This window comes from Channa argus, chromosome 11 (genome assembly GCF_033026475.1).
Source record: "Channa argus isolate prfri chromosome 11, Channa argus male v1.0, whole genome shotgun sequence".
In the NCBI taxonomy this organism is placed as follows: domain Eukaryota; kingdom Metazoa; phylum Chordata; class Actinopteri; order Anabantiformes; family Channidae; genus Channa; species Channa argus.
Window position 1 is genome coordinate 24,436,137 of NC_090207.1, and position 27,203 is coordinate 24,463,339.

At 41.3% G+C, this 27,203-nt stretch overlaps 1 protein-coding gene across 4 annotated transcripts in view; it reads right to left on the reverse strand.

The window, feature by feature from the left end:
- unc5db (unc-5 netrin receptor Db) overlaps positions 1-27,203 on the reverse strand; it is a 202,604-nt gene that overhangs the window by 56,328 nt on the left and 119,073 nt on the right. For 3 of the 4 annotated variants that reach the window (XM_067521862.1, XM_067521861.1, XM_067521864.1), the window contains exons 5-9: positions 16,907-17,087; positions 15,979-16,146; positions 8,446-8,610; positions 5,413-5,445; positions 2,940-3,125 (exon numbers count right to left, since the gene is read on the reverse strand). In XM_067521862.1, the coding sequence (XP_067377963.1) occupies positions 2,940-3,125; positions 5,413-5,445; positions 8,446-8,610; positions 15,979-16,146; positions 16,907-17,087 (733 nt within the window). The remainder of the gene's footprint in view (positions 1-2,939; positions 3,126-5,412; positions 5,446-8,445; positions 8,611-15,978; positions 16,147-16,906; positions 17,088-27,203) is intronic. The other variant, XM_067521863.1, reaches the window with a different exon arrangement.

The following is a 27,203-nucleotide window of genomic DNA, read 5'->3' on the forward strand; positions in this document are numbered from 1 at the left end:
AGGGAGTCCTTCAGCTCCCAGTGTGGACCCAACAGCCTGTGGAGGGTGTCTTCATCTGTGGCCATTAGATGTGACAATGCTGCCAAACAGAGCAAGGAGCAGGCCGCATCGATCTGGCACACTCAGGCACACAGTGCCCCCGGACTAGCTGTGCCAAGTTAAGGGCGAAGTCACTGAGTCCTTGCTGCCCAGCTGTTGCCTGGTGAGAGGTGCAAGGCGGGAGGCTAATGTTGTTTTATTTTTAGAGAAATCGTTAATTACAGGGGGTGTGACTTGTGATGAGTGCTCTGCACTGTGCTGGTTTTACTTGCTCTTCAACAGTTCTACTTTTCTTGTCGTTTATGTCTTTCAGACAGATTTCTCCTTGTATTAAATTATAGAATATAACCAGATATTAATTAACGTGATAGTAATTGTGCAGAGTTTTTTCCTCTACATACTTGTATAGTCTTGACTTTATTCTGTAAAGCGCCTTGAGATGTTGTGAATAGGCGCTGTATAAATAAAGTTGAAGAATTGCATTGAATTGAAAATCTTACTTGCTGAACTCCTACTTTTAGAAATAATATACAAACTGAGCAAATAATGCAACCGCAAGGGGGCACAAGCCAGTGTCTTCTTGTGCCAGTCCCAAGTAAAAGTGTCAGGTGTGTTGTGTGATAAAAGAGTATCAGTGAGAATGAAAGGTGTTCAAGACGGTGGTGAGACCAGCGATGTTGTTCGGCTTAGAGACAGTGGCACTGAAGAAAAGACAGGAGGCAGAGCTGGAGGTAGCAGAGCTTAAGATGTTGAGGTTCTCTTTGGGAGTGACGAGGATGGACAGGATCAGGAATGAGGACATCAGAGGGACAGCTCATGTTAGATGTTTTGGAGATAAAGTCAGAGAGGCCAGATTGAGGTGGTTTGGACATGTTCAGAGGAGAAACTGTGAATATATCGGTAGAAGGATGCTGAGGTTGGAGCTGCCAGGCAGGAGGTCTAGAGGAAAACCAAAGAGGAGATTTATGGATGTAGTGAGGGAGAACATGAAGTTAGTTGGTGTGAGTGAAGAGGATGCAGAGGACAGAGTTAGATGGAGGCACATGATTCGCTGTGGCGACCCCTGAAAGAGAGCAGCCGAAAGGAAAAGAAGATACAAACTGAGCAAATATTTTTTTTAAAAAACAATCAATTCATCAGTTTCACAAACTGATATGTTGTATTTGTTCAATTACAATCTAAAGTGCTTTTTAACTGATTTGAAAATCAAATTTTCTTTACAATTTACACAGTGTCCCAACATCGTCACAGGGGTTGAACGTGTGACATTTCCGATGTAGCACATGCGCAGTTTTACAATATGCATAGTTATTAAATTATGCGGTTATTACATTCTGAGTTTCTACACACATGTTCTCCGTGCACTGGGTCACCATGCTCTGTGATTGCTCCTGCACTATAAATGATACAAAAGCACGAGCAGACATGATGACATTTTCAGGTAATTGCCGCAAAGATAATATTCCATAAAAAATACAGTGCCATCAAAAATGAAATGATGCATTTTTCATTTCATAACAGCGACTGTAAACCTACAGGCGGACTTGATTTCCCCCACTCGGTCAGCGCCGCAAACAAGTGGACATTAACCCTCTGAAACTGACATTCGATCACCAGTAAATTTTCTCCCCTCCAGTCGAGTGCAGAATGATCTGATTATCTCTTGAGTGTGCATCTTTAAGAATGGCGCAGCGAAAATGGAATGGCAGTGGTGAAATGAGAGAAGTTAATGAAATGTACCTCAGGTTGAATACCTTGAGGGATAGGTTTGGAATTGGGCCTCTGATTAAAAATCACTCAGAAGGAGAAGTAATGCAGAGAGACAGGGTCAGGTCGAAAGACTTGTTCAGAACTCTGCCTTACAGCCGTTCCGGCAGCGGGGAGCCATCAGAAACCATTTAAGAACTTCTTTAAGTGTTTATGCTTGTTCTTTCTTTCGGGTACTTATTAGGCATGTAAAGTGATTTGTAGTTAAACACACACTTTCAGAGGTGTTTGCCCTATATGTTTATGAAAAGGATGCTAAAATGTTAACAATGTAATCATGTTAAAAAGTGAGCTAATATCAACTTCCTACAAAACAGACTGGAGCTGGTGTAAGAAGAGGTTCGCCTGAAATGGGAAGGAGTGATTGTGGCCAGTGGAGGGCACAGCAGGCAGGCTACAGGGAGAGGTGGCCTATTTAAATAGGATTTATGACCTGCTGAATGTGGACCCATCTCAGCCCCGCAGCCCCGTTTCTTTTCTCACGTTTCCACTCGCGTGATGAAGGGCGGGGCTTGAGTGACTCCCCGGGCCCTAGGGGAGCCGGGGAGTGAGTGTGGGCTCCAGCAGGGCTTCTCCGGGAGCTGTCATCGCGTTTGGGAGGATGGATCGCCCATTGCCACGATGGCTATCACTTGCACTAACCCAGAAGTGTCAGTGACAGTAATATGAATGCCTGTAGCGAGGCTGGCTAGGACAGCAGCAGTCACACGACCAACAGAAGTTATTGCTGTGCACAACAAAAATTGAATTGATGTTCACTGTTCCATACCTCCCATTTATCCCTCCGTGGCTTAGGCCAGTGTAATCCGATGGAGGAGATTGGTTGCCTGACAGTCAAATGTGTGGTCTGCGGGGAGGGGCTGGAGCAGCACCCCGTGTCTATCAGATTGATTATCTCTGCTTCACAATAACAGAGGAGCAAGTATGTCAAAATAGAAGGACAGGTCCTTTCACTGATTATGGAGGTATAAATCCTAAGCAGATAGGCAGGCTGCACGCCATGCAGCTCGATGCAAACTACTGCCATCAATCACAGGGGCGGCCCTGTCGCAGAGGTCGTTGATGACGCTGCCTTTTGGCCTTGTGGTCATCGGTGCGTATCAGCATTGAGCTGATGGCGCTTTCTCGCTTACCTTGTCTGGTGGTCTTGAAGTTGAAAGACTGGAAACCGCCAGTGAGCGCAGAAGAGTCTATGACATCCACGCCATAATCGCTGTGGTTCTTCCGGTACAGCATGACAGCCACTACGAGGATTGCCACAGCGATTATACCAGCCCCGAGACCAGAGTACAGAGCTACGTCATTAGAGTTGTCCATACCTGAAACATGCACGACACACGGAAAAACATAAGAGGTACAGTACAGCATAATCTCATTTCAGATTCAATGAACAAGTCTTAAATAGTGGCTGGTGCAAACCGAACAAATAAAGGCTAGACGCTAATAAAAGCCAGGTTACATAAAACAAATAAAAGGTGGAATTATCTGTAATGTAACGACTGTTGACATGCTAACATGTTGTATGATGTCAATTTCAGCAGCAGTAACACAGCATTCAATGGGTTGTTGTAAACCTATAGTTATGGTCCAGTGGGTGGTGATGTACTGTAAACTTAGGACATAGGAGAAACTGGTTCAGTTTCCACTTCCAGCTGACAGTAAATGTTTGTACATCGGTATTTTATCCTGGATCTTTCCCTAAACCTAACCCAGATGTTTTTGTGCCTGAACCTAAGCACATGGAATTTCTATCTAAGAAAGTTCTAGCTCTGCGTCCATTTTATAACCAGGAAATCATAGCACTTGATAAGATCGTAATGAACCTACTAGGATGTAATAGGTCACTTACTGAACCATGAATATTGGCTGACAGGAAGTAATGAAGACCAACTGAATCGGGTGATCTGAATTTAACTGGTACTGAAGTAAATAATGGCTTCAGTCACTGAGAACTTTCAGCATATAGAAGTCTTTCTCCGACATCTGTCTTTAAAAAGTCTTTTTCCGATATTTGTCTTCAAAAACAAAACGTGAAAATGCAGTTTTTAAAGTTTAACCAAAAACAACCTAGACTTTGTTATACAGATAACAACCCAGACACATGGGGGGTGAGGGGCCGATGGAAAAGAGCAGCGAGGATAATATTGCTATTATGTAGACATTCAAGGGCAAACACAGCAAGAGTTAGAATGTCTTCCACTAACGTCTGCATTGAAATGAAACGAGAAGGATGGTAAGATGAAGCCAACCATCTGTCTTTTCTCTCTATGCTATGTTATGCACCACAGATAGGAATATATGAGCATGTCCAGTCATTAAACTAAACTGTTACATTTCACACTCAAGCTGCTAAAATGAAGGGTAATTAGCCTAATCGCCTTTAGACTCAACAGTATTCTTTATATCTAATAGCCACTATGTCTTTCTCAGGGTATTCAATCAGACCACATGGAGTGTACAATGATCAGCCACAACATTAAAACCATTGCATAGAGGTAATGTTGTGGTGGACATGGGTCACTGGGGGGACATTTAAATACTTGCTATGATCAAAAGGTGTCTGACAGTGCATCTCAACCTTCTGCTTAGCTGCAGACTGGTCTAGCCGATTTGAGCATTATTGAGTTTGGTAGGTCACCTACCCCCCTACTAGCATAATTTTCAAGTCATATGCGTGGGCCATTGCTGACATTTAGCGAGCTCATTTGGTGATATAAATTAGAACTGACCAAGTCGCTTGTAGGGATGAAGTCTGGGTGGAAGGGTTGTTGACAAAAGACAAGAATTTGAGATGACAGTTTGTGCCGTGCTTAATATCATTAGTCAGTGCTGCTTCTGTCTTTAACCCACCGCCACAGTCTTTTCCTAAATTATCTCACGATACCGAGCTCCTAAGCCTGCTAGTATGAAGAGCAGGTGCCTACTGGCTCATATCGTTTGTGCTGATAACACATGCTGGTAACACATGGGGTGGACAAATTCCATTATTTGTCCAGTAACTATTGTTGAGCCGGTGCAAAGGAATTTCGTTCAAATGGGCCCTTGTTTTATTTGAATGACAGTAAAGAAGGCAGCAGCCACAGCTTTCAAACTAGTGTGGAAGGCCAATAAAAAGCACACAAGTTAGCACCTGGCAATCACTTATACAGGCCAATTCCAGCGAGTGATTGAAAGCCACCACAGGAATGTGAGGACAGCATCATAAATTGGTCAAATTAGCTTGTTTGCAATGATTACAATCCATTAATCTACCACAACATAGCACATGTTCACTTGTCACAACCAATATATCTCCTGGCTTCAAAGTAGAAACACTGCTGGGGTGTCACGGCTGTCATAAAAGTCAAGCACTGAATAATGACATGGATGTGTAATGAGCATTTGCTGGGTTAAAACAGGAGTTGCTCCGATCAAGGTGAACTAAATGGTGGTAATTCATGATTGAGTTTCCAGAGTATGTGCTGAGTAAAAGCACTGCTTTTTGTGCTACCTCTGAACTAAGAATATATAACCCCCCCCCCCCCCAAGATTTCAGTGCATTACATATATAGTGACAGGTGGGGGCTGGGAGTTGAAGATGAAAGAAATCCACAGATGAAGACTCACTTTGAGGTTTAACGTCATGTAGCAGCTTTCGATCTGCAAAGACAGAGAGATAGAATGAGACAAAGAGGAGAGAAAGTGGTGATTAAAGTACGAGCCTATGTGAAGTGACTAACAAGTGTGGTCTCAGATCCAACACCCAGGGTAGAAAGAAGCTCTTTTGCTGACTGTAGATGTCTCATAGATGACATACAGTATCTGATAATAGCAGGCATCATTAGTGTCCTCGTATTACCATAGATAAAGGTGGTGAGGTGCAAATGGCTCAAAGGCTGGCAATTGCCTGAGTGGACTAATCATCTCCTAACACAAGTTGATTTAAGAGCAAGTCACACACCTATTCAAGTCTAAGAGTTTTATTAAATGTCTATCGTGGAGTACGAAATGAACAGTCTAATCACTACAATTTAATAGTTTTGAGTTTTAATTTAAGTTTCTTTTTACATTTGTGATTCATATTTTAATTCATCTCTTTGAATTAAACTCAATGCTTTCTGGTGGTCTGCGGCAGTCGTAAGGAACACAAGAATGATAAGTCATAGATGTATTAGTCACAAAATCCTATATTGAACAGGGATGCAATGATTTTGTGCAGTTATGAGCAGAGAACATAACGTAATGTTGGTAGCTTAGCTAATGTGCCTATAATCAGTAAAAAAATGGAATAATAATAGTTGTACTGCAGATAAGTAAGTAAGCTTTGCATTATAGAAGAGGAGCTAAACTAACATTTGTTTATCTGACAGGAAAAACACAGCTTTTTGATAATATGGAATCTATTGATTATATTTGCCGCTTACAGGAAGGGTTTGGGATTTTTTAAGCTGGTCCTAAAACAACATCGAGTTGCTCACAGTATATGCAGAGGCATATTGTTGGGAGGGGCAAGTGGAGGGCACGTGTTTGGGATACCCCCAATATTTGGAATAAAGAGCCGCTTACGGCCATCATATTGGCAGATTTTGAAATGGTCACTATAAAAAGTGAGCATACGCTGCACTGCTACTGACCCAAAAAGCTTGGAAGCTGCCATACCTTACACATACTGTACAGCATTAGGTAGACGATAAATAGAGCAATAGAGCGATAGAGCAATAAAACAAGCATGCTTTTCTGGTGACCAGAAATGAAAGTGACAATAGGAAAAGGAGGAAAAATGACAGGGAGGTTGGTGTGAGGGGTCTCAATGGGCTTTTTGATGGGCACCACTGTGTACATGTTCATGACAATAGGTCTCGGCCGCAACGACTGACTGTGCTCTGCACAGAGGCCTTGTCACATTCGACTCAAAATGGGACTATCAGGGAAAAATGCTCAGGCCTTGAATACAGACTAAGCTTTTAAGGAGGAATTGACATTGTATGGTGAAGGATACATGTATGAACCAGAATACACTGATAAAGAAGGCCGAAGGAAAGGCTCTGCATTTGGGCCTAAGTTCATTACACTCTGGTCATGTTCTGGATGAAATGTGACAAGGAGTCTGTGCAAAGAAGAAACGAATGACAGCACTCAAGACTTACTATCATGTACATGTACGAAATCATGGGGTCATTACAAAGAAAAAAAGCAACGTACTACATTTTACTTGTTACTTTTTAAACAGTAACACAATACTCAATTATTCCCTGGAGAAAGTTACTAATTACTAATGTCTGAGATGCACTGTCGTGTTAACAGTATAATATTAAACCCTACATATGCCCACATAGCACATACCCCTCTGCTAATAAAGGGAAAATAAAGAAAATGAATCTTTCATTAAAACAGCTAGATTCTAAAAAATACAAAATTATAAAAATAGATCCATCTTCGTAACCCTTGGATATGATTTGCCGGCCGATGGCTGGTTATCCTTGCACCTTTAGCTGATGACAGACTTAAAAGGCGAAAAACATATTTTGAATGGACGATTAACTGCATTCACGGGGCCGAACACATTCGCTCACCAAGCCGTGGCTCTACAGTAGACGAGGCCAGTTTATTTCATCGGTGGTTACATTTTAAGAAAAACAGGCTCCCAAATTGTTAGCACGAGGCTTAAAGCTGCAGGATCTCCACAGGTGCACTAGAATTTCATGTTGCTTTTATTGTTAGGAAACAGTTCAGGATCTCAATTAGTGACCCCAAAGCTTAAATATCCAATGACTCCAGCGTTGGATTTAAAGGAAGCTGTATCCTCCATGTAGAAAGCAAAGAAACCATGCTCACCGCTACTGGAGGTGGCTATTTAGTCTGTTTAGTGTTGCATCCTGCTGCGTGTGGCCTTATACAGCTCAATCAGTAGGGTCCATTATGCTTGAACAAGCTATGCACGATGCAAGTAACTTGAGTAGTGGGTTGTGATGTGATTACTCCTTTTAGGTAAACAGTAATATGTATGTTACATTTACTGTGTTACAGTGTGTTACAGCCAAATGCACTGTGATTACAGTAGTCAGTTAAATTGCATCACGTATAACGACACTTGCTGTTGTAAATTGTATTAGGACAATTCTGTGGGCTCTCTTTAAATGCTAACATGAGCCATATAAAAAGTGGTTACTATTGATGAGTGAATCAACCTTCACCCCCCTCTCTCTATTCACAAATACAAAAAAAAAAAAAAAAAACATCTTTTGGCAAACGTTTTATTATGAATGGAAGCTTCAAATACACCTGTGCCTCAAAGTACAGTTCACATTGGATTACTGTACTCAATATTCTGTATAGTGAGGAACATTCAGATTTTTGAATCATTGCATGTGCATCTCCCAAACATTGCAATGACAAACATCAAGCGTCATCCAAGAGTGAATGTCTGCACTTTACCCTGTGACAGTTATGCCATAGAACATATCAAGTTAGTGGGACACATGGGAAAGAGCACTGATATTAACATGCACTGGACATTTATGTCAATCCCAACACACGTCTCCTTGTTCAAACATGCTTGTGATGAGCAGCCATGCTAAGTGATGTGGGCATTTATGTTGATGGGTAAAATAGAGAAATGATGAGAATGATAATGATGGCCAGCAGGGAGAAAGGCCTTACTCTGGGTGCACAGTCCGTCTGTGCAGTTTTGTGTGGCCTCGCTGTTCCCTTCGCACATCTTGCCACGGTTTCTGGGTGCTGGGGAGTTGCATTCCCGACTCCGCTGCCTCTCGCACTGGCTGTTGCACAGGGTCCATTCGCTCCACTCGTCCCAAGCTCCATCAACTACAGAAGAATGGAGAGGACAATCGAAAAGACAAAAAAAAAAGAATTTGAGCAAGTTGCTCAAAAACCATCAGTTTCTACCAAGCTTTGGACCGGTGCTGCGCCGCTGGGGACGGGGATGGGCTGTTGGGGTTTCGGCGTCTTGCCCAGGGACACTTTGACATGCGGTCGGTAGGCGACCACATACAGTACTGTCACCGAGAGACCGAAAACCACCTTATCCACTTCTTCGACTTCCTGGCAGCAGATACTTTTCATTTCCTTGTTCTTCCATTGTCAAAAATAGTAACACTGTGTTGTGCTCTGTCTATATATACTTCTCAAATGGTCATGAGATGCATTACAGATTATAAATAGAGATTCGACCATTCTGCATGTATTGACTTTTGGAACGAGGTAAAACTATTCAACAGTGAACCAGTATGATACATTATCAACACGACTTAATGAATTTAAAATGGAACAGACAATTGTGCAAAACCTTTCCGGTTTTTCAAAAGAAGGCTGGTTTATTTTAGAACATGTACACCTCATTTCCATTAGAGGGGACTGTCAAGTGTTTCAAACTGAGAACTCTTCTGTAGTAAAACCAGCTAAACTTGCATCAGTTTGAGAATATCAATAAATCAAGACCAACATTTAGTTCTAAATCAAAACCTTCAGTGTCTAAATACTGTTTATAGCACCTTTGTTTGGCACTAATATTAAGAATAAATACGAATATTCAATGTAGCGTCTTGCAATATTCCAGGTGTCATGCACTCATTTTCTTCACTTTGGACCAAAAACACGTTATCCCCTCTGCTCACGCCCACCCAGGGTCAGCACCCCCATCAATCAAATTCTGTGGAAACCATACATGATCCGATACATTGCTGTAGACAATCTTCATTTTTTGGTACTATAAATTTGTTTTCTTAGCGGGCGCACATGTATTTTCAATATAAGACAAAAGACAAAGAGTCATGTGGAAGTACAGGTTGAGAGATATTTTCTCCCCATTAACCCCCAGGCTTGTTTATATAATGGGATTTGATGCAAGGCTAAGAAACCAACAGTCTGGTGCCTGCTAATAGCTGGAACCCTTCCGCCACGCTCCATCATCTGATCGAGGCACAGCTCATCGTGTTAGCTTAACAAATACTGGGCGACCATATGGCGCCTGAAGATTTTTTGGCAGCTGTTGCCACGACCATAATAGAGTCTTGTGGGTGTTGGAGATGGTAATTTTCCTTTTGTGCTGATGATACCTCCACTCTGCACTTCTTTGGAGTTTCTTCTGAACTACTAGAAATGCTGCAGTGTTGCAGACATTTTGCCTGCACTTGCTGGTGAGTTCATGCATATTGTTTATACCCCAAGACTGGTTGTTCTGTACTTATCTGGCACTGAAAAAAATAGTCTGACAAGCTTGACAAAACTCTCTGCATCACTTTTAACACCATTTTTGGATACTTTTCACAACCCCCCCACTTTATTTATTTTATTTTGGCTAAATATTTGTTTCCAGTCTAGTTTCATAAATTGGCTTATCAACAGATCCTCAGTGGTTTATTTTGGTGACATTTTTGCAGCTAAGCCAACACTATGATTTTTTTTTTGAGGCCCTTTTGTTTTGTTTTTTCATGGTTTCAATTTTTCTAAAACACATTTTTCCAATTTAACTGCAAACCCAACAGATGATCTAAAAATAACAAATTCACACAGTTTTTATGAACCACTGCTGGGGACTTGTAGCAACCTAATGGACACTTAAAATATACAATAAAATATTCAATAAAGATTGTTTAGACTGTAGTTTTAGGATTGAGTCATTGCATTGTCAACAGTATACAGAACATTGCATCGGCTTCAGCCCTGCAGCGCCCACTAAAGAAACTTTATTTGATTTTTTTAGTAGACACTTTTAAAAACAATATCATAATCTCTAAGATTTAATAACACTAAATAATCCTAAATAATTCTAAATTCATAAATGAAATAACGGGGGTAGCAGTTGATTGGCTCAGATTGGCTGGTCACTGACCGTAAGGTCGGAGATTCACGCCCCACTCTCCCTGATTGCTTATCGAAGTATCCCTGTGCAAGACACCGAACCCCTAACTGCCCACCCCCAGCCACGCAGTACAAGCCCTTTGGAAATGGGGAAGGGTTGCGTCAGGAAGGTCATCCAGCGTAGAAATGTGCCTAATCAACATGCCGTGGCGACCCTAAACGTACGGCACAAAGCTGACGGGAAAACACAGAAAATAAAAACGAAAATAAATGAAATAAGGAAAGGAGTGTTAAAAATGTTAATAATTGCCAAAATGTGATTTTTCTGTCTACGTAGACTCAAGACAAGCTTATGGTTGGCAGATGGCATAAATTCGGGGTTTCTGCTTTCAAAAAATTGAATGGGAGAAATTGGATCACATTCATGACACGCAGCACCAACAGCCCCAATTTGCTCGTGTACAGCTCCCACATTGGCACATTAACTCATGAACGACACTGTTGTGGTAATAGCGCCACATTTTGATTCCTGCCTACAGGTAGCATTATAAGCACTCAACGTGTCACCCCATAAAAATCATTGGTCACCCCATTCATTTTCTGCTGGCATCTCCCAATACCAGACCTGAAAAGGCAACTGGTTAATCCTACTATAACAAATGATGGTAACTGATACTTTCGGGAGCCGCGGACTCTTTAACTGATAACTAATTAGATATAGATGCCATTGCCACAATTATCCAGTGGGATGATACAGTACCCAGTCTGTATTGTTTTAATCATCTGCATTCTTCCAGCATTTCAGCCTCCACAGCGTGACTTTCATTTCTACCACTAATATCGTTCTCTCTTTGCCATTTCATGTTACGAGGCTATCTTCCTCATCATGCTGCAGCCTCTGACCTCATCCATCCTCCCTGCTCTCTTTGCACCATCATTAAGGCGATGCTCTGGGCTGGCTTGTCAGAAGTGGACGGGCTTGTCAGTCAGCAGCTCAGACAGCTGGGTTCATCACAGCCTACACTTTGCTCCTGTCTGCATTTCCTTCCTCCCACAAAGACACGGATCAGCCCTGATAGCAGGGTGACACCTGCTTCCCCATACAACTCAGTCTGAGGCCTCCAAGCCATTATGGTGGCACAGGTTTGATTATGTGTGGGCAGGAAATTCTTACTCATCCGTTTTTATTCGGCATAATCCTTTTTTTTTTGTGTCCACACTTTCATTTAAGTTCACTTGGTCTAAAAATGTCTATTTATACACGCACGCACACGCACACAGTATGTAAGGTTGACAGCTTTAATTGGCATTGAGAGGCAGCTGAAAACTTCAATACCTATACATCACTCAAAATTCAATTTTTGGTTTTCAGACTTCAATTGACAAAGTGAGTTTTGAAAGCCCTTGAAAAGAAAAGCTGAGTCATTGTTATTGATCACCTACCTCAGAGTTTTTCCTGCACACTGATTCAAAGCGGCTCACTGTCCTTTTCTGTTCCACCCTTTTTAAAAGATGCTTGTTGCTGGTAAGTTTAACTAAATATTGACTGTAAATCATTGCCTTTAAAATGATTGTTAACAGAAGTCGCTCAACATTGTTTTAAAATGTAAAAGAGCAAAACGTATTAAACTTAACAAAACAGGTTGAATAAACTTCATTGTTCTTGTCACATGGACAGAGAGTTTTTCTGTCCTTTTTACATTTTTTTCAGTTTTGAGAGTTATTTCTTCATTTCTCAAGACTGTAGAATGCATCGAACAGGGTGGGTGGAAGGAACTCAGAGTTAATTATTTACAGGCCCCTTTGTTTTTCTAAGGTAAAGTCTACTTGCTAGAAATTGTGGTAGCTGTTGAATGTTGAATGCATATTTTTGCCTAAAAAGATTTTCCAAGCCAAAGTATTCGGCAACATGTGTTCCTGTCTTCCATGTTCGGTAGGTAGTGGCCTTCTTCATTTCTTCTACTGTTGGCATGGCAGCAAAGTGCATTTCATCACCACACACTGAGCGCATGTGGATCACTCTGTATGTCTACAAGACAAAGAAACTTCATTCTTCATATAGAGCTGGGTATGTACATCAGATAGTGCTAGAGAGTCTATACCGCCCCACAGCAGCTCCTGCTGATGCACAGCTGAAAGCAGTGTGTGAAATGTTATTTCAAGGTTTATTTAAAGCTTTGTGACGGTATATACTCTGAAGTCATACAAATAATACTTGGAAGCCCCGAAGTTGATCTACATCTAAGTGGTTTAAGCCATTAGGATGAAGTAGCTTACCTTCATTTGCTGACTAATTAGAATAAAAAATCTTCATATTTATTTAGTTCTTGCAATAATTTCTTGCGAATGATGCTGTTGATAATAAATGTGACTAAAAATATACATTATAGTTAACCTTAAAAAAACACAGCAGCCCTTGAAACCTGAGCTGATTTTAACCACTGTGCTGACAAGCTGCTCGATCCATAATAATACATCATCATTCATTACCTGCTAATATTTTTATTAAGAACCTGCAAAGAATGAGAAACGATCATTGTATTCTTTGCCTGTAGGTCTTCTGCTTCCACATATTTCTCATCCTGTTCTAGAGTTCCTTGTTGCCAATAAACTACACCTGGCTCTCGGGTCCCATCTGGAATTTGGCAATCTGAAGCCTCGCAGACTGAACAAATTGGCACAAGGCCAACTAACTTGATGACCTCACCAACTTGTGAAGCCCAGTTTCCAAGCATCCAAGCTCTTTGGGGACACGGTGCTTGTGCTCAGACTGACAGTGCAGCGCAAAAAGGCATGTAGATGGATTACACATTTGAGCATATGCTCACTTCACACGTGCTGATAATGTGTACAGACATGCACACTTGATAGAAATCCTGCTAACACAACGTGAAAGACAGCTGCTAAAGATACCGTTTACCACTTCACAGTGCAACGTCTACTTTGAACAATGTTTTCTCTGTCTTCTCTGATTTTCATTTACTGTACATCTCTCTGCTGTTTCACCTACTAGTCTGGCGCCTTCCAAGCCAAAAATGTATTTGTATTCTCACACTACATGGTGATTTAGGCAGGGAAAACTCTAAAGCAATAACACTTAGTTTTCAATGCACTGTTTACACCACATGACAATGGATCTCACAAGCAGAGGATATGTTCACACTAGATTATTCGGGACAGAAAAGAATCAACACATTTAGTTATGTAAGTGAGACACATAGGGTATAATAAACTTTGTGACAAAAACGAACCCCCCCCCTCACTCTGTCTCCCCTCTTTTTACACTGGTGGTATTTTCATTGAACTGAACTTATGAACTAATCTATGAGTCAGCTGCTTCTGTCTGGAAGAGCTCGAAAGAGAAAAGGTCAAAAGCGGAGAAAGGTTTACATTTAATTTTAACTAGCGCAACGCCTGTTAGTATAGATTTTCATATTTAGCAGCAAAGCAGCATCTTTTGGGAGCCTTTATTGGCTACAATGATCTCTGATTATTTTCCCTGATATGCAGACCTTTGCAACTACTGTAAAAGTGCAAAGAAGACATTTCCGACCCATTTATTATATGTTTGCACATTAAATATATTGTTTAGGTTCAAATGTCTTCAGCTGATTTAAGTAAGATTCAAATAAGAGTGTCTCCATATGTTGTTAATGAGATGAAGATCACTGTACGGACTTAAAGGGCAACTAATTACATATAACTGTAAGATAGTACCTGCATATCCATGAACATATCAGTGCTATTCTAAAATGTTGATAGCAATTTTTAAATCTCCGTGGAGATTCAAGCAGCAATTTTCGATCAAATTAGTTTAGGAGCAAATTTCCAGTGTGCACATAATTTGTAGGTAAAAAGATTTTAAAGAATTATCAATTCACAACAAAGTCATCTCAATCACTTTAAGTCCAGACTATACAAGTATGTAATCGTTATTTATATATATTTTTGTTCTAATAATAGTGTTAATACCACATATTTGTGCAGTCAGAATTTTTTTTATTGTTGTTGTTGAAATACAAATAAAAACTTCCAGCATCAGAGTGCAAACATTCAAGACTATGTTGGTTTTGTATAATTATAGAATAATTTTAGCACAACATGACATTGATGACTTGTTAAGTTGATTATTTTAATGATTGAAATCCATAAGGCCTCTCCTCTCGGCTTGCTGATGAGCAAAAAGCTAAATTATTTCTTTCTTTTTTTTTTTTGCTATTTTTTGCTGCTTGTACCACTGATGCTGGCTATGGGCCACCCGATAATAAAATGCTGTTTAAATATGGTCTTTTATTTTTCTTGTTACAAAAGTATTACTGTGTACCCACAGTGTTTTGCTTCTTTATTAAAGAAATTAGTGTCCAGTCTGCTGTACCCTCTAGAAGATCTAGAATCATCCTCTTACAAGCCATAAATGGCTGAAGGGAGCCACAGAAAGTACTTTACTGCTACACTGCAATGCTAAACTATATTCCTGACTATGGTAAACCTTAACACATCAGAATTTAGCACAAAGCACCACTGTGCAAAGGAACAGCTTCACAAAGATGCTAAAATGGCTCTTTTGTTTCCATTTATTTCGTTTAACCAGGCCAACAGGACTACAGACTAACTGCGAATGGGCCTGAATACAGCCCTCACACTACAAAATCATCCTTTTCTCTGTGAGAACAAACCACAACCCACTAGTCGGAACAACAAAGACCTTCCTGTTTGAAGTACCCCAGCTCACCTTCACCTCTGAATCACACAGCACACTGAGTCATACACTTTCTCTCATTGGTCCTTCCTGTAGTTATTTTGTATCATACTCTTTTTTTGTTTGTTTTATAGTTTGTGCTTTCATCTACGCAGCAATTCTCTCTACAACAGTCAATCACTTTATAACACGAGCAGTCCACCGATACAAAGCCATTGTCTGGTTCCTATGGATCTGTCCCTTACAATCCCCATTACTGGTGCACTGTGATGCTAATCAGGCAGCAAAGTAAAGTCACTGAAGTCCTTTTAGTCACTCTTGATATCAACATTGGTTAAATTTCCACTATGTTATTAGAAGATCTTACGAAGGTGACATTTGCAATAGTGCAAAGTCTTGGGAAAAAAAGGCCCTGTCATCTGAAAAACAAAAGGGAAAGAAAAATGTGCTGGAAGTGTAAATAATTAACAGCCTGTCATCCGGTAATATCATTAGTAAATGAAATGGGAACATTGTTTTTACATTTCTGGCATCATGTTTTAGTATTTGTCATGTCAGCTTAGTCACTTGTAGCTAAATAGTCGTAACTTTTGACACCAAAGAACTTTTGCAAACTCCATCTATATAATGCAGTTAGACATATGCAGAAACTCAAGCGTGTTGGTGAAACTGACTTGGACAAAGTGCGTTGCAGGTGATCTTCTGCACGGACATGCCCTCGCAGAAAGCCCCGCCATTCAGAGGTGCTGGGTTAGTACAGGTTCGAGATCGCTTCTGGACTCCCCTCCCACACGGCACATTACAGAGCGACCACTCCGTCCACAGGGACCAGCCGCCGTTTACTGAGAGTTCAGCAAAGTTAGGGTGGAAGAGGTAGAGTTAGTGCACAACAACATGTATTACTTTTCCAGAAGTCTGGCATAGTTAAATACTCTTACAAGAGCTGGGGTTATTAATGATTATGCAGGCTCCGAGCCACCGCGAGGCAACAATGCATAACGGCTGGAGCAGATTGAGCAGAGCACATTCATTGTGGTGGATATACAACTCCCGCTTTCCTAATTACCAGTTCAATGTTCCTTGCCCTTGGATTAAGATAAAGGCACGGAACTGTGAGAAAGCGAAGAAAACAGCCATTAAACAGAATTGCCATTTCTAAAGGCGACACTGACTCATAGTGGTTGACAGGTTGGAGTCAACCACTTAGCAAAAGCAGTTTACTCTATGATCTTTCTGTCTAACTTTGGTGCGAGCCAAATGTTTAAAAGCGCTATCAAAACTGCAAACCTGCATTGCTGGAAGGCCCCTGGCACATAAATAATTAATAGGCAACACTCCTTTTAAATTAGATTAAGACACAGTGGCTTATTTCCTTTCATAAAGTACACATCGATTTTAAATGAGAGGCAGTAAATTGAGTCCCTGAATGATGTATTCATTGCAATAAACAGGAAACATTGCTCTTCTGTGGAAACATGGAGATAGGTCTCTTAATCACTTGTATAGGGTTGCAGGAAGCCAAATAAATGAATTTGAAGCGACATGTAAACGTTGTCAGTACACAGTAATGTGTTTAATATAGCACCTCTGAGGACAGCTTACCGTAGACTATCACAGCGGCTGTGGCACTGCGTCTCTTCGCCACGATGTTGCTGGCCAGACACGTGTAGTTGCCCGAGTCAGACAGACGTGCCTCGTTGATGATGAGGTTGTGGTCGGCTCGGGTGTCGATGTTGTCATCAGTCAGGGAACTCACCAGCTCTTCGTTTTTCAGCCATTCCACCTGCACGAGCGAGGCGATAAAGGACAGAGATATGAGAAATGTTTACATTTCCTTTCTAGTAGAGAAATTCAACTTTACTCTGAGAAAGTACAGCACAGTAGTAAAGTGAAAAACAGTAGCTGGGCAAGTGTTAGCTCACAAGTTCTTTGAAAAACAAGGTTAAATATGAACACTGTCCTAAATACTGCAACACTGGACAGTAAGATACCATAGCAAGATAATCAGGTGACTTATAAACAGGCCAACAGAAAAAATTATCTCAACTATTGTGCTCTCGGAAAATATCAATAATAATCTTTCATTACACACAAAGTACATTCAAATTGTAACCTTACTGAGATATACAGTAATTTCACATTTAGATGGTCTTTAAAGGTGTTAAAATATACATTTTTATATTCACTAATTCATTCAGGAAAATGGAAAGTATATTTGTAATTAGCCATTAGTTTTAAATGTTGTTTCTGAGTTTGTCAAATGGGTGCGACATTGGATCCGATTTTCATTACTCCCCCAGGTGCTTTGTGGGTTCTTTCGTGCTGTTTTGGAGTGTAGAAACCTGAACGTTACATGTAAAAAAGTGCTGTGATTTCCATCGTGAATACCGAAAGTATTCAGTTGAACAAGCACAAATGGTGGTAAAGTATTTATGTATGAAAATATGTTAATGGGATGGCTTTGATTCAGAGACAATTGGAGTGGATGTCTCGGAAAAAGTCTGGCACGTCTTCAACCGCTGTGTTCTTATTTGCATTGCAAGGTCATGTTAGAGTATTAGAGAACTATTTCCGAGCTTTCAGTGTAGTGAAATAGAAACCCTGGTTCTTCAATATTTGATGCCTAAATCAATGACATAAAAAAACATGAAAAAGTGTCATAGGGAGGTGGATGGTGCAATAGGACACATGACTTTTCCAGTGGGAAGACGCAGGACTTCTCCACGTGAAAAAAGACTCGGGACCACGCGATACCGGGGTTCGAGTCAAGTGCGACATGTTGTGAGCTTAATTGATGATTGTCTAACAACGTGGTGCACATGGTCACTATAGTGAGGAAGTTCGTGTTTGCCGTTGCCACTGTTTGTAGCGTTTGATTTTTATGTAATTTGTCTTCTAACTTAACCTCATCCTTGCGTGTTTCTGCCTAATTCTGAACGTTTTTTTTTTTTTTTTTTTAACGTGACATTACGCTGAAGTTGTTTTCCCTTACCCTAATATGTATAAAGTTGTTCCTTGGGTGCACCTGCAGTGTCAGTACAAGGTGCGTTGGTTCCCAGGGCATCAAATACTAAGGGCACCTGTGGCATCAATATGATGATACGGTGTTTAGTGTTATGTAAATCTAAGGGGAAAATTGGCTGCCATTGTGGCAATAAGTAAGTTCGTGGAGTCTGTGGCTCAGTTGGTAGAGCAGTCGCCCGTGAGCCACGGTGTTAGTGGTTCAATTCCTGTTTTCTCCTGGCTACAAGTCGAAGTGTCTCCGGGCCAAGACACTGATCCCCAAGTTGTCCCAGACACCCACACTGTGGCACTTTTTCAACAAATGGCTCTGTGGATTTTGAAAAAGAGGATAGGGACAAACAACTAAGAAGGGCATCACGTTTCGCGGACTACCCACGTTCATACTAACGGCCTGCTTTGTTCACTAGAGACTGTCTCTATCCTTCTAATCTAATATCACATACAGTGGATGCATGCGATAATAACGTTGGTTGTGGCTTCGAATAAAGGAAATCACTAGCACTAGGGCATCATTATCAATCACACTATCCAATATCATAAACAGTGTTAAATAGCAGAGACCATACACTCAAACTCTGAACAATAAAAAAGATCAGTTTTCTGCATCATTTTCCTTACATGCTTTCTGTGGTTTCCATGGTCACATTCATTGTGTTTTGGCCCCACATACAGTCTGAAAGGACTTATTGAGTGGCAGTAGCACAATGTCTAATTAGCTTTCGTCTTGATCTCATTCTTTGCTCGTTCTGTTATGATGATATAACTCACCAACTTTTGATAAAATTCAGCAAAAACCACAAACCATTTCTTTGCTTTTCATGGCTGGCTTGCTTTGCCCATCCTCATTCCCACGGAGTAGGATAATTATCTGTTTTGGTGATTTAATGTGGACAGTAGTAATTTCAGAAATGAGCAGAGGCACCTGGTGTTTTTAGGATTGGGGTTAGTTGTTATTTTGAAATGACAACAGCCTATTGGCATTTAGCCGATTTGTACATGCACACATAGTCTGAGATGCCAACCTCAGTGGCATTGATGATTATTCTGGAAACGGCATAGGTGGTGAAGGCAACTACTTTTCTGAAAGTTTCTTTAAAGCCTCAGTATGCTTCACATTGACTGCTTATTGGATTGTCTTACAGCTGCAACACCCCACCCACCCACACAGGCATTGGGCCATCAGCTCTGCTTCTGACAATTTCTGCAACTTTCTCGAACCAGTAATTGACAATCACACCTCCCTCATGTGGTGAATGGTGTGCAGAGGTGTTAAAGGCAGGTAACTCGGGATTTGAACCTCTCTCAAGCTTTCTTTTGTTCATTTTTTTTTAACACGACTACATCATCACTTGCAACACCATAAATGCCTTCAAGACTATTTGAAAAAGTGCACAGTGCACACGTTTTTATCAAGAATACAAATAGACAAAAAAAGACCTAGGAGGTCTCAGAAACAGATCCGGGAGAAAGTGTAATGCAGCACCCTTTTTTGCCTTTGAGTGCTTCCTATCCACACACCTAAAAACCTTTTGCTAAACTCTAAGATGATGCAAAAGTCCAAAGGCTGGTCCATTGCACCCTACAAGACCCACACTGCTGTATAACCAAAGCTGGGCAACACAACCACTGCAACTAAAGCCATTAGGCAGTCAAAAGAAGCACCATAACCAATTACCAGCAACAGAGAGGAAAACTAATTATGAATTACAAACTTAGTGACGCTTTGCTGCTTCTACCCTGGTAAGGGAGCTGCATCACTGCATTTGCAAATTGCATTCATAGTGAAGCAGAATGGGCTGACTTGATGGATTTATAGGAAGCGCACAGGCACCCTTTATAATAAACAACACTCAGGGTGGATGCAAATAGGAAGTGCCTGTGGGCATGCAAACACATGGTAAATAGAAATGACATACAGACCCAGGGGATGATAGATTGCAGGTATATATATTGACACAAATAAAAATGATAATGCACATCACAACACAGTGATCATTTCTCACATGTTGTGTTTTTCACACCCCTGTTTATAACTTGTGCGGATTTTAGCCAAGTGGGAATTTTCTTTCTTTAGAGAGGAATACAGCGCAGTCACAAAGACCTAAGTGTCAATTTGTTCCCTAGTTTAAAAGAAAACTTGGAAAGTGATCTTCCTCTTCACTATATAAAAGATGGCCTTCAGTGTGGGTTCTGTCACAGGTAAAACACTTAATTTCTCATGATTAAAGTCATCTGTCACTGAATAGGGGACAGAATTGGTGGCACCCACAGAGTCTTTATGTATTTATTTCAATTTCATCCAGGGAAATTTGTGACTTGAAATGGATAATTAACGTGTGGCAAGAGCCGGCCTTCACAGTGTTTTGGGGCCACACTTCCACATTAGCTGTCTGTCTGCTGCTAACAGCCCACGGGTAATGATGAAATGATTTACCAAGCAGAAGGGAAAAGAGGGAGATACACACAAAGACAGACAGAAGCCGAGAAAAATTCAAAGAGGGGGAAGTTGTGGGAGACAAAAACAAAAAAAATGAAGGACAAACACAAATTAGCCCGGCAAGTGTGTGGCAGAGGATGTAAGAAATGAGTTGCCTAATCGGCACATTTGTTTCAATTAGGAAGCGGTCATCAGTGTCAGCCTTTACGGAGGGGCTTCCAGGTGGGGCCTCACACCAGGGCTTTCTCTCTCTGATTTCATTACCAGACCGCCCCTGAAGGTCACTTCCTCCAGCACCTCCACAGCAGCCAGGTCCTTTCATCTACTTAAGTACACACACACACACACACACACACACACACACACACACACACACACACACACACACACTGACATGGCTCATTCAGATGACATTTGCCGATGATTAGATGCTGAGCAATGTGGAGGTTGAGAAGCAATTATAGGACAGAAGAGCAATGTAACAAGTGACACTGCAGCCATCATCAAGACTTATAAGGAGAGCGCTGATCAACACCTGGCAAGCTAAAACATTTCACGGCGTGCGTGCGCGTCTCCCCACCCCACTCCTAGGTCTAATGGTCATTCGATGTCAAGGTAACACACACAGTACAATCGTTGCTTTAAGAGGAAAAAGTGGCCTGCTAAGCCATGCTCACGTGTCAGAATGTCCTTCCCTCCGAGCAAGTCTCAGCTGCTTGTGGAGAAGCCGACGTGGGCTGCGGGACTATTTTTTTAATTGCTGAGTTTCTCATCATTGCATTAAATGGATTAAGTTTCTTCATCAGATGTACCCCCAGGGGTTAGGGGATGCCAGTGGGACCCACTGAGCAACACATCAGAAGCGACACCCCCATGCATAGAGCTAATCCACCTGATGGATTCTCCCCACAACCAATCAGCAGGACATGTAAGGAAAGGCATTCTCATGCACACGCACACAGACACACACACACACACACGCATGCACACACACACACACAAAGATAACATAGTGTCTTTGAACTCAGCATGCCCCGGTGTGTTTATATGAGCGGCAAGCCTGAAAGCAGCAGGTAGAACTGGAAGGCGCTATCTGTGGCTCAGCTGTGCTCCCCTGCTCCGGAGGTTAATCAGAAAAGATATGGGGAGAACACAAAGTGGGCCTGCATTGCCCATCCGCCTCCCCTGTTGCTTCCCAAATGCCAGCCTCTCCTTCCCTCCGAGCTACGTGGCACTCCATTACTATTCCACCTCGATCCGTCTTATCTTAACGAAATAAATAGAGGGAGCTCCCGGTTTCGGCCTGGGCTCGGGGGTGGGGATGTAAATGCTTGGCTTAATAATGAAGCTCATCATGTGCTCTCTATAGGAGACTCTCTCTGACCTATGAGAAAATAACAGAGATGCTGAGCAGCGGGGATCAGAGTAGTAAGTAGGAACAAGTGCAGAGGAGGCAGGAGGTGTGACGGAGTTAAACGCTAACTTGTTTTGGAGCAGCATCGCTATGTCTTTGCGAAGCTCAACAGAGAACAGCTTGTATCACAGTGCAGAAGCATTTAGTTGATTCCCCTTTGTGCCGTAGCCTGGGCTGTCTACCTGAGCTACTGTAGATCAAGGGGATTCATCTCGGATTAAAGGCTTTCATTCAGGGAAGTTGAAATTGGCTTCCAGTTTGGCTGTTCATTTCTCACTTTCTCTCCCTAAAGAAACTCATTATACAGGGTGCTCATACACTCCTTTTTTCCCCGGAGTTGAAATATCTTGCCGTGCATTCACACCCCTCTGATACTGTGAAGCAAAAGCGGGGGATTGGTTATGGATTGGGAGCACCGAAACAAAATGACAAATAAGCCATAGGTAAATTATGATCTTTTTCAGAACATTCACACACTTGTGCTAAATGTGACTTTACGAGAAACACCCACAGATATTTTTTTTTCTGTTGATGAACTTGAATGAATGTCTCATGGTGCGTTCACACATATGGATACAAAGCTGGCAGTAGTTGTTCTCTGATAATGCTGTAGTTCTGAGGATTGTGTATTGTGCTTCATGTGTAATTGACACACTATCGACACTTGTTGTCTGTTGTATCCAGTCGATTTTGGTATTTTTATTTCTTATTTTCTTCAGTTCCAGTAGTTTACGTTGCAAACATAATATGTTAAAGACACATAATAATTAACGCCCGTGAATTTCCCACATATGAATCCAGTTTTCCTGATAATCACAATTTATACAATCACCTGGAATTCAAATATTTTCTCTGTTGTTGTAGCAAGTAGACCCATTACTGCCTTTGTGTGTGTTTTCTGCCAAATTAAGAAAGCAGCTTAATATGACAGTAGCCTTTGCCATGACATCGCCGACGTGTTCTCCAACCTTAACACCCATATAGTTCAATTGTCGCTACTCTCTGATACGACCCAGGGAACCATAAGCTCAATCAGCGCTGCCAAGTCGGTTGGCAGGCATCTGTTGAAAGTAGACCCCTTTTACATGAAGTCAAAATATCAGCCAGTTTTACTTTGGATTTTTTGTTCTAAATAGTCAAACACAACAATTAAACTGTGGAAATACAACGGTTTGGTTAGTGTTAGATAGAAAAACATTAGGTTTAGGTTAAAGTTAGGCACTAAAAAATATGGTTACAGTTTGTAAAAAAAAGGCGTTTCTCTGTCTGTGTTCTTATCTGTACTGGTTTTCTTGTGGACTTGTGAAACATTATCAGTCATAGCCCAAGTACTGTTCCAATTCGAAGTTTGCATCTAACCAAGTACAAATCAAATACCCAGAGGTGTTCTCACTCTGCCTGTTGTATCGAGGATGATTTGGAAGCCGACTTGGGTGGACTTACAGTAGTCAGATGCCCTTCCTGACGCAGCCCTCCCCAATTTCTACCGGTCTTGGACCAGCACTGCCAGTGCATCGCTGGGGAGGGGGAATGGGCTGTTAGGGGTTCAGTGTCCAGGGAAACCTCGACATATAGCCAGGGCCGGGGATCGAACCACTCACCCTGTGGTCCGTAAGCAACTGCCTTTACCAACTGAGCTATATATCTGATGGAAAATGCAATTCATTGGCTTTACATTTTACCTTGGACTCACACAAGTATAAATGCATATAAAGAGCTAGAATAAAAATATATATATCAAAATTATTACACAATTTAGTTGTAGTGACAAAAATAAGACAGTTTAATTGGATTAAACAGCTAATTTAAAGCAACATAACCCGCCACCCACATATTAATCTGGAAAAACAGCAATGTTACTCACTTTCTAAATAAAATGAAAAAAAAAAAATAAAAATAATAATCTAATTTAAAAACCAATTATTGGTCATTTGTTTTGCACTCTAACGTGTTCTTTAATATTAGTTTGTAATTTTTTTCTGTACACATTTGACCTAATTTAGGTGAGTAACATTTTTTTTCTTGGTTTGTTTTTTTTGTTTAGCTTCCTGGTAACTTTAGAGATGAGATATACCAAACATTGAATGTATGGCAAATTACTCACCTGTTCTGAATGGAACTTTTTATTAAAAGTCAGGTAAAGTGATTTGAGTTGTTTTTATTTAATACACTAGCATAAACAAAGCATAACTTGCAAGTTAATGCAACATCCCTTAAGTACACTGAACATAACGGCGCCAAATTAATGAAACAAAAATCCATGATGTTGCATTAAATTAATCAAGTTACAATAACCTAACATGCTGTTGCATTTATTTGCTTTTATTTTTAGTATTTATTTAACCAGATTTTGTTGAACCAGTTGACATAACTAAAACATTTCATTTCTTTTAGCGTATTATAAATTGCACTGTTTTTAAAATATAGGCCTACATACAGCCTAAAAAGTGTTTTCTATATCCCAATGACAATAATCCTCCCGTCCGGACTCCAAGTTCAAACTTGCCAATTCTGAACTCCCAAGTTCGGAAATACACCCAACCTACCCTAGTCAAATAATATCTAGTTTATAATTATTTTACGTTGAGCAGAAAATTGACTCAGTTTTACTTTCTACTAGAATCAAGAGGCTCTTGTCCCACTGTAGCTCAGACGGTATTTTGAGTTGAGCCTTTCTTAACTTTCCCATTGCATAGCTGAGCTCCCTTTGATACGTGAATAATAATTTGAGTCAGTAAGAAACTTTTTAAAGGAATAACAAAAAATGTCAAGTAAAGCAAGGGTTGATAATGTCATATCCAATTTATGTGAATATAAAATCTAACAAAGCAAAACTGAAAGTATAATAAGTAGAAAAAATATCTCAAATATTGTTGAAAATGTGTGACAAATAATCGGAGGTAAGCGGATGATTTACAGTATTGTCAGAAATCCATCTGTTTCACCACTTCCCTTGTGTAAATGCAGATCCACAGTCGAAGTGAGATTCCAGCTTGGTGTGTCAGACTCTTGGTTGAATAAACTGTAACCTTCTTATTTTCCTCTCGGCTGTTCCCTTTCAGGGGTCGCTACAGCAAATCATGTGCCTCCGTCTAACCCTGTCCTCTCCATCCTCTTCACTCACACCAACTACCTTCATGTCCTCCCTCACTACATCCATAAATCTCCTCTTTGGTTTTCCTCTAGACCTCCTGACTGGCAGCTCCAACCTCAGCATCCTTCTACTGATATATTCACAGTTTCTCCTCTGAACATGTCCAAACCACCTCAATCTGGCCTCTCTGACTTTATCTACAACACAACTAACATGAGCCGTCCCTCTGATGTCCTCATTCCTGATCCTGTCCATCCTCGTCACTCCCAGAGAGAACCTCAACATCTGAAGCTCTGCTACCTCCAGCTCTGCTTCCTGTATTTTCTTCAGTGCCACTGTCTCTAAGCCGAACAACATCGCTGGTCTCACCACCGTCTTGAACACATTTCCTTTCATTCTCACTGATACTCTTATCACACAACACACCTGACACTTTTCTCCACCCGTTCCAACCTGCCTGTAACCTCACTGTTCCACCTGGGTCCCTCTCATTGACACACATGTATTCTGTCTTACTATGGCTAAGCTTCATTCCTCTGTTTTCCAGAGCAGACCTCCACTTCTCTAGATTTTCCTCCACCTGCTCCCTGCTCTCACTACAAATCACAATGTCATCTGCAAACATCATAGTCCATGGAGATTCTTGTCTAACCTCATCTGTCAGTCTGTCCATCACCCGAGCAAACAAGAAGGGGCTCAGAGCTGATCCTTGATGCAGACCCACCTCCACCTTGAACTCCTCTGTCACACCTACAGCAGACCTCACCACTGTCTTACAGCTCTCATACATGTCCTGCACCACTCTAACATACTTCTCTGCCGCTCCAGATGTCCTCATACAATACCACAGCTCCTATCTCAACCTGTCATACGCTTTCTCTAAATCTACAAAGACTCAATGCAGCTCCCTCTGACCTTCTCTGTACTTCTCCATCAGCATCCTCAAAGCAAATACTGCATCTGTTGTTCTCTTTCTAGGCATGAAACCATATTGCTGCTCACAAACCAGCACAAACCTCTGCCCTTAGCCTGCCACCTCTCCTGGACACTTCCATACCTCCACAAGTTTGACATCAGGACCAACTGCCTCAGCAACCTGTACAAATCCACCTCTCCCTCCTTAGTGTCCAACCTAACATACAAGTCCTCATATGCACTTTGTTTGGCCTTTGCCACCTCTACCTTCACCTTACGCTGCATCTCCCTGTGCTCCTGTCTACTCTCTTCAGTCCTCTCAGCGTCCCACTTCTTCTTAGCTAACCTCTTTCCCTGTATACACTCCTGAACTTCCTCATTCCACCACCAAGTCTCCTTGTCCACTTTCCTCTTTTCAGATGACCTACAGAGTACCCTCCTACTTGTCTCCCTGATTACATTAGCTGTAGTGGTCCAATCATCTGAAAGCACCTCCTGACCACGCAGGGTCTGTCTCAGGTCCACCCTGAAAACTACACAACAATATTCCAACTTCCACCACTTCGTCCTCTGCTCTGCCTTAGTCATATTCATCATCCTCACCACCAGCATCATTTTACACACCACCATCCTGTGTTGTCCGGCTACACTCTCCCCTACCAATGCTTTACAGTCACTGATCTCTTTCAGATTACAATGTCTACACAAGATGTCGTCCACCTTAGTGCATCTACCTCCGCTCATATTTGTCACTCTATGTTCCTGCCTCTTCTGGAAAAAAGTGTTCACTACAGCCATTTCCATCCTCTTTGCAAAATCTACCACCATCGGTCCTTCTGCGTTCCTGTCCTGAAGACCAAACCTGCCCATCACCTCTGTTTTCTCTTCACATACATGTTTATTAAAATATGTCAACTCTCTAGCCTTCCCTGTCATAGTCCCAACATTCAAAGTCCCTACTGTCAGTCCTACATTCTTAGCTTTCCTCTTCTCTCTCTCCCTACGAACACACCTT